General features: G+C 39.5%; 1 protein-coding gene across 1 annotated transcript; it reads left to right on the top strand.

Moving 5' to 3' along the window:
- The first annotated feature begins 1017 nt into the window (after positions 1 to 1017).
- LOC129246183 (odorant receptor 88a) lies at positions 1018 to 7043 on the top strand. The gene is made up of 4 exons (XM_054884768.1): positions 1018 to 1841; positions 1901 to 2102; positions 6734 to 6889; positions 6968 to 7043. The coding sequence occupies exons 1-4, from the start codon at positions 1018 to 1020 to the stop codon at positions 7016 to 7018; spliced, it is 1233 nt and encodes a 410-aa protein (XP_054740743.1). The 3' UTR covers positions 7019 to 7043.
- The last annotated feature ends 399 nt before the right edge of the window (positions 7044 to 7442 follow it).

The following is a 7442-nucleotide window of genomic DNA, read 5'->3' as shown; positions in this document are numbered from 1 at the left end:
GAGGGCTGCGCTAAAATTAAAAATATGTAGAAGTATTAAGGGGGCAAATACCTATAAACGGCCATATTTTCCCTGATTTTCATTAAAATTATTTAAAATGAAGAAGTCAATATATTTTTTTCAAAATTGGCATACAGTTTATTTATACATTAAAATAATATACATTTTTTTTTTAATCATTAAATATGGCGGCTGTACAATCAATTCTTCCAGAAAGGTCGTAGCGGGGCTTCCCAATCGGCGGGCATTGTAGCATCGGCGTCAGTAACCTGAATACAAAACAACCAAACAATTTTTGTTTATTAATGTCATAATTTCTATATAAATTAAACAAAAATGGAAAAAAAATCGCGGAATAAAAAGCTTCAACAAAAAAACGAATTTTGGGGCGAATTTTCCAACTATTTTTGCTTCCAAAAAATATTTTTTGGGAAAATTTTCGAAAACTTGAAACACATAGAAAGTAGTACCATAAAAAAGATGTGTTCAAAATTTTAGGGAGATCGGTCAATAACTTTTCGAGTTACCGTGTACGCCAATTCGAAAAATATAGTTTTGAGAAAAACGCGTCTAAAATTTGAATACAACGTAACTATACCTCTCCCAGCGCTCGAACGCAACGTCACGGTTGACGATCTATAATATAAGAAATACTTAAAATTCTTCTTCTAAAAATGGCATATTCTTAAAGGATTATATTAACATTATATGAAAAAAAAATTTTTTTTTTCGAAATTTTACAGGTATCTGTCCCCTTATATTTTTCTGACCCTAAATGTAAAAAAAAGTAAAAAGTTTTTTACAAAGTCTGAAAATTCGCGTTCAATGACTTCTATTGCAGTATTGCGTTTCAAATTCTGCGAAGAAAATTCAAATTAAAGTGGTATCACTGTATTTTGTAAATTTCGTACCACTACTCGTATATAAAGCCCTACCTTTTTGGATTGCATGAAAAATCTTTAAACAGGGTCGTTTCCTTCGATATCAACTTAACATTAACAACATAACAATAAAAAAATGAAACTTGCAGACGGAAATCAGAGCGACTCTAAACTGTGCACAATCGATGATCTCTGCGCAATTTTGCATCCCTTGCAACGCTATCTACGCATAAATTTCATCGACTATACACGCATCAATGGACGTTTTGCAATTCCAAGCTCACGGCTGTTGCAAGTAGCATTAGTTTTGTCGGTTTTAGATTGTGTTGGTAATGCAATCAAGTGTGCCGCCGCTATCCAATCAGGGAACGTCACCAAAGCGCAAGAAATCTTTGCCACTTTTGGCATGGGCATCGTGCTGACAATGCGTGGCTTCTCGTTGGAATTCAATCGCGTCAAACTGTCCAAATTCTATAACGACATCGACTGTATATTTCCACGTACGGCATACCTGCAGAAGCAAATGGAAGTGGCTAAGTGTCATGGTTACATTAAGAGACGTTTCTTCTTCCTCCATATTATTATTTGCATTGCTTTGGCTGCGTTCTTATCCATGCCATTAATAAATTTTTTTATATTTTATGATTTTGAGGAAGGAGGTCCGGTGGCAGATGATTTCCATGTGAATGCATCATGGCTACCATTTGGTGTCAAGGAAAACTTATCGTTTTATCCGTTCATATATACCTATGAATTCGTTTTGGTCATAGTCTCCCTCAATATGGTAATCACATGGGATCAGGTGTTCGTCATAACTATTTCCCAACTGTGTATGTATTACGAATACTTGGCTAAACTTATGGAGCGGATGGATGTCCGAGCAGCAAAAGATCCCCAAACAGCGGGTGCATTCTTCGAACAATTGCACGTCTACATATACATTCATCAACATCTCAACAGGTGTGATATTAAAAATGAGAAATCATAAATCCTATAAATTCTTGTACACTTTTCTTTAGGCTCGCTGGCGATTTAAACGACATCTTTAATTTGTCGATATTGTTTTCGGATATGGGAATGGCTGCATCTATTTGCTTCAATTTATTTTTGGTTTCCGAAGCGTCGGACTATTTGGCTATTGCCACATATTTTTTAGCTTGCTCGACGGAGACTTTTATACTCTACGATGTGTCCAAATGGGGAACACTGCTGGAGACTGTGGCAAGTATTACAAGTATCACCAAAATAGTGTCGTCATGACCTCGGTGACTGGCACAGACCGACTGAAAGCTGACCCATTTCATGATGAAAGGAATTGAGAATTCGACAGAATCGGTTGATTGTCTGGCGTAGCCGGGGTTATGAATTGATTTGTTTACGAAAAAACTAAGAATGTGTTAGTGATCTGCGAAAAAATCCACACAACGACTGATTGTACGAGCGAGTGAATGCATGTGAAATGATTGTACAGAATTCGGCTGGCGAGTACCCCGTGACATGGTAGCCGAAGTTGCTCGCATAATTTTTTTTTTTAACCTGGTAAATCTATCATCCCAAGGATAAGTTCGCGCACCTTCACTCACCGATCATCGTTATGATTTATCATACCGTAGATTTTATTGACCGTTTCTGGACACATTCATACTAGGACGGGTCGATTTAAAAATCGCTCATTGCTCTGTGAAAATCGTTTTCTAGGGATCAAAATAAGAAACTTTGCCGAAGGAACCATACCTCTAAAACGAATTCTGATGCCCCCCAATTTGGGTCGAACGAAAAATCCCACTTTGACCCATTTAGAGTGCTCCAATCGAGTCCAAATGTATGACCGACCCCCACTAACTTTGGACGGCCGATCCACCCATGCAAGTGGCACATCCCCTGGAACTCCCCTGGGGGTTTCCCCATACAATCATTTAAAAATATCACCATTTTTGGCCTTTACATGACAAAAGAAACTAAAAAGTTCGACCCAAATTGGGGGACATCAGAATTCGTTTTAGAGGTATGGTTCCTTTGGCAAAGTTTCTTATTTTGATCCCTAGAATATGATTTTCACAGAGCAATGGGCGATTTTTTTGCCTCCCCAAAAATCGACCCGGCCTAATACACATCCTATGATCTGAAAGTACCGGGAATGCTTAATTTTAGGCAAATTTATTTTATCTCCTTCAAAATATGACCCGTCTGAAGCAACACACATGTGCCAACATTTAACCCAGTCCTCCATGCAGCCCTGGTAGGCCGACGAAGGGATGGCCTTCAGCTCCTTCGTCGCATTCTCTTTGATCTCCTCTATGGACTGAAATCTCCTTAAACGAAGTGGTAACTTCAACTTGGGAAACAAAAAGAAGTCGCACGGGGCCATATAAGGTGAATACGGTACTGGCACGATGGTATTTTCTTGGTGTTTGGTCAAATAATTCATCACAATTTGGGCTCGGTGCGATGGCGCGTTATCATCATACAAAATCCAAGAATTGTTTGCCCCCATTTTCGGGCGGACAGGCAAACTCTCATGATCCGATTGCGCTAAAAAATGACTGATGTGTGTCTAACAGTCCTTCCAACATAAGAAAAAAATAACGGTCGGTTCCCAGGTGCGCGGTTCGTATAAATTAAACATTCCTGGTACTTTCTGATCATAGGGTACATACACAGCAGATCGTGCCACGCCAGAAAGCACTGGTGCAATGCTTGAAATCGGTTCGGTTTTGTGACTGTTGTTTACATTCTCATATTGAAGTTCGACAAAGCTGATTTAAATCGATTCGGCCATATTTATCGAACTTTTATTTGGTTCGCATGTGCAAAACATTATTAACGATATTCGATTGTTTCTCTTTTTATGAAAATGCTGAAAATAAAAAGCGGATACCCGCTTTAAATGGCTGTTACAATAAATCTTTCATAGCTTAGGCAGAAAATTAGGTTCGGTGAGATGGTTACCCCAAGGATAAGTGTTCGAAAATTAAGATTCTTCACGATCAAGTGTTGGAAATGAGATGTTAACACCCCCTTCTTGTAAAAAGATTTCTTCACTTTTCGGCGGGATCGTACTAAATCATTAACTGAGCCTTGAAAGAGTGTAAAGCATTTTAAATCGAGTTTTGAAAATTAGGCAGGAAATGCCCTTAATTCATTCCTTTTGGTTACATCTTAATATGTAAATGTAGCTGTATTAGGTTAGGTTAAGTTTTTATGGCAGTCGGCTTAGAAAAGCCAACTCACTTTGAGCACTGCGTAACACGGAAACCTCAGTGTTTATTCATCATGGAACCATTTAGACGCTTTTATGAAGCGTATGATAAGTTTTCTTACACCACCTAAAATTTCCTAATTTCCAAACTCTACTACTAGCTAAGGCTGGACACTTACAGAGGAAGTGTTCTACTGTTTCTTGCTCGTCTCCACAGCCTAGAAAAGTCCAACCTAACAGTCAATGACCACTGACACAAGCCCCAACCTTCGAGATGTTCTCTCTTGAGAGTTTGAGCAATTCTCCTGAGCTTTGTTTTATCTATTTCCAGTCAAATAGGCCTGATTTTAACACAAGTATTTTCTTCTCTCCATGACCTATTGGCCTCCTTGAGTATATCATTTTTTATCCTTAATTTGCAAGTTGCCTTTCCAAAATTGATTCTGTTTTCAAGCAGTGAAAGATTGATACCCTTCGGGCTATCTCTATGTCCCGGAACCCATATAGGACTGGCCTCGAAGACAGTGCAGATGTCATTTAGGGCTGCCAGGCATTCCTGAGCAACCTTTGATCTTAATAGCATTGCCACCATTGATTTGATGGCTCCCTGGCTATCCGAGGAGATATTTATCGCAGTTTTTGTTACGTTAATATAAACAGTTACCTCCTTTATGGCTAAGACTTCTGCTTGGTAGTCCGCTACAATCGTCTGGAAGTCACTTTTTTTAAGTATAAAATTTTATTTCCCTTCGCCATGATCTTTTGTTCTTGTTGTTGTTGAAGTGGTTGAATATTTCTGCTGACTAGCACCATTTTGGTTGTTTGGTTGGTTGGTTTAAGGGTGACCCCGCATCGGAGTGCCACATAGACCGCAAGTTGGGTCCGTTGGGTTGCCCTAAAGCTCATTATATTGTAAGATTTCCCCACCTAACCGAGATTTTTATTATAAATTTTGGTCAAAGATATTAATGCGTTTCGAGAATTTGATGAGAGATTCGATTTTCAGGTCCGAGAGTACTGAAAGATTGTCAATTGTTGGAGATGCTAGAAGAGCGAGTCGACTTCTGACTAGACCGGGACAACTGCACAGCAAATGCCTGCTCGATACTTCCTCATCTTCGCCCTCGCAGTATCTTCACAGGTCGTTTTGAGGAACCCCGAGCCGACGTGCGTGAGTGCCCAAAAGGCAGTGGCCGGTGATAAGAGATATTATATGCCTTAGTTCGTGTTTCGAAAGACTTATAAGGGTTTTTGTCTGTTTCAACTGTTTTACTACCACTGTTCTTGTGTGATGGTGTCTTTTTTTTTAACTCTACATTTTGAGATCCAAGAAATTTTTTATCTCGCAAATTCTTTATCTCGATGTCTGAGATCTCATTAATTTGCTGTAAGAAAGGCTTACCGAAAGAGCGAAGTCTTGCCCTAGCTAGCCATGGACATTCACCCCTTTCACTTAACAGTTTCTGCAGGTGGGATTGAAAGGAAGGTTTAGTCTACCTGCATGATTCCCTACTTTCCAATGACCTGTAAGGATTGCAGTGCTGCATGAAATGTTTGGTCGGATTGGATTTGCTTAATTGCTTCCACCTTCCATCGGCTAAAACATGATAGTGTGAAGGAATGGATGCTTTTATTATGTTGAGTGGAGTAGCGACTGCCACCGCCTCTCCTATGTCTAGTTCCGAAATTTTTCTTGCTAGCTCACCCGCTAGCTTATTACATCGCATTTTTCTATGACCGGGAACCCATATCAGAGTAATTTCAAGCCAATGACTAAGTAATTCTCGTTCCTCTCTACACTGTAAGACTAATTTTAATGAGGTGGTATTGGAATCTAAGGGCTTGATAGCTGCTTGACTGTCTGAAAAGATAGCTAGCTGCTCTTGCTCCAACTTCCTTGTGGAGTTTTAGTGGTTTATATGCTTTTCTGATCGCTAATAGTTCTGCCTGGAACACGCTGGCATAGTCAGGAAGACGAATTGACTGAGATAGGTTGAGCGGCTGCGAATGGAAGCCAGCTCCCACACTACATTTCATCTTAAAACTGTCAGTGTAGATTTCAATATCGTATCTTCCAATCACCTTCCCTTTATCCCATTCGGCTCTCGGCGGAAAACGTATCGTAAAGTCTTTCTTGATCTTTTAGATCGCCAGTATCTTCTCTAACATCCCAACGTTAGTCTTGAAGAGCCTGTCGAAGTTGGATTTAGGGAAAGAGTAGTCGGTTTCTTGATTATAACTACTCATGGTATGTAGTATAGAAGCGTGGCCGAAACGCCTCTTCATAGCGCCATACTTTTAAGTCTAAGCGCTGAAGCGGCGGCCACGTGTGTTCCTACCAGATTTAGAGTAGGCAAGTTGACTGACATCTCGAGCGTTCTCGATGGGGGTAGTCCTTAAAGCACCGGTGATGCATAAAAACGCAGTTCTTTCAGCCTTGCTCAGCAGTTTTGTATAACTTGTCTTTTGAGTCGATGGCTACCACACGAGGACTCCATATAGCAAAATAGGCCGAACTACCGAAGTATACAGCGAATGTGTAATAAGAGGTGTTAATCCGCATTTGATTCTGACCAGTTTTTTGCATTTGCGCAATGCGTTGTTGGCATTTTGAACCCCTTTCTCAATGTAGATCTATTGCTTGTCTTCTTAGAGCTCCAGAATCAATGAAGTTTTGTACGAGCAGAAATGGTACGAAAGCTCAGTCGAATTTGGCAAGTATACAATGATGTGGATGCAGGGCTCAAATGAACCGTCAAGGCTGACCGCTTTCAACATTTTCAATGTCAATATGAAACATTTTCAGGATGTAAGTTAAAATGAGACTTATTTTGAAGTTTTTGTTTCTGAAATTTAATTAGCATTTTTCTTATTTCCTTGCATGTAGATGATGATGTTGGCTTATCAAATGCTAACATTTATGAAATCGAAGAGTTAAGCAAACGATATGCGAGATATGTACAGAGAGAGAGGGAGATTGACTAAAAGTGATAAGAACTGGCTAAATGAACTTTCGTAACTGAATGATGCTGATTTGCTGGCAAAACGAATAATTATTTTTATTAATTTACGTAGCTGTGTAAAATTGCACAAATAAAAATATTCACACATAGAAAAAATATCTCTCTCTTTTACAAAAATTTTCATTTATAAAAAGGAATTTACTTTGACTTCAGTAGAAGTGAGTTCAAAAGCAAGTAACTACTCTTCTCACTAGACACCTCTAAAACTTGCACGCTTGGCTTTTACTTGCGTTTTATAGCCACCGCCATACAATGCCCATAATCGACGCTGAAGAGTTAGTTGACCGGTTGGTTGGTTGGTTGGTTGGTTGGGCGAATGCCAGCTAGTTCGGGCCATCG

This window comes from Anastrepha obliqua, chromosome 4 (genome assembly GCF_027943255.1).
Source record: "Anastrepha obliqua isolate idAnaObli1 chromosome 4, idAnaObli1_1.0, whole genome shotgun sequence".
In the NCBI taxonomy this organism is placed as follows: domain Eukaryota; kingdom Metazoa; phylum Arthropoda; class Insecta; order Diptera; family Tephritidae; genus Anastrepha; species Anastrepha obliqua.
This window is presented reverse-complemented; position numbering and strand designations above follow the sequence as displayed.

Coding starts and splice junctions, on each gene's coding strand:
- LOC129246183 (XM_054884768.1), top strand. CDS start 1,018: ATGAAACTTGCAGACGGAAATCAGAGCGACTCTAAACTGTGCACAATC. Junction 2,103..6,733: donor GAACACTGCTGGAGACTGTG/GCAAGTATTACA, acceptor TTGTCTTCTTAG/AGCTCCAGAATCAATGAAGT. Junction 6,890..6,967: donor ATATGAAACATTTTCAGGAT/GTAAGTTAAAAT, acceptor CCTTGCATGTAG/ATGATGATGTTGGCTTATCA.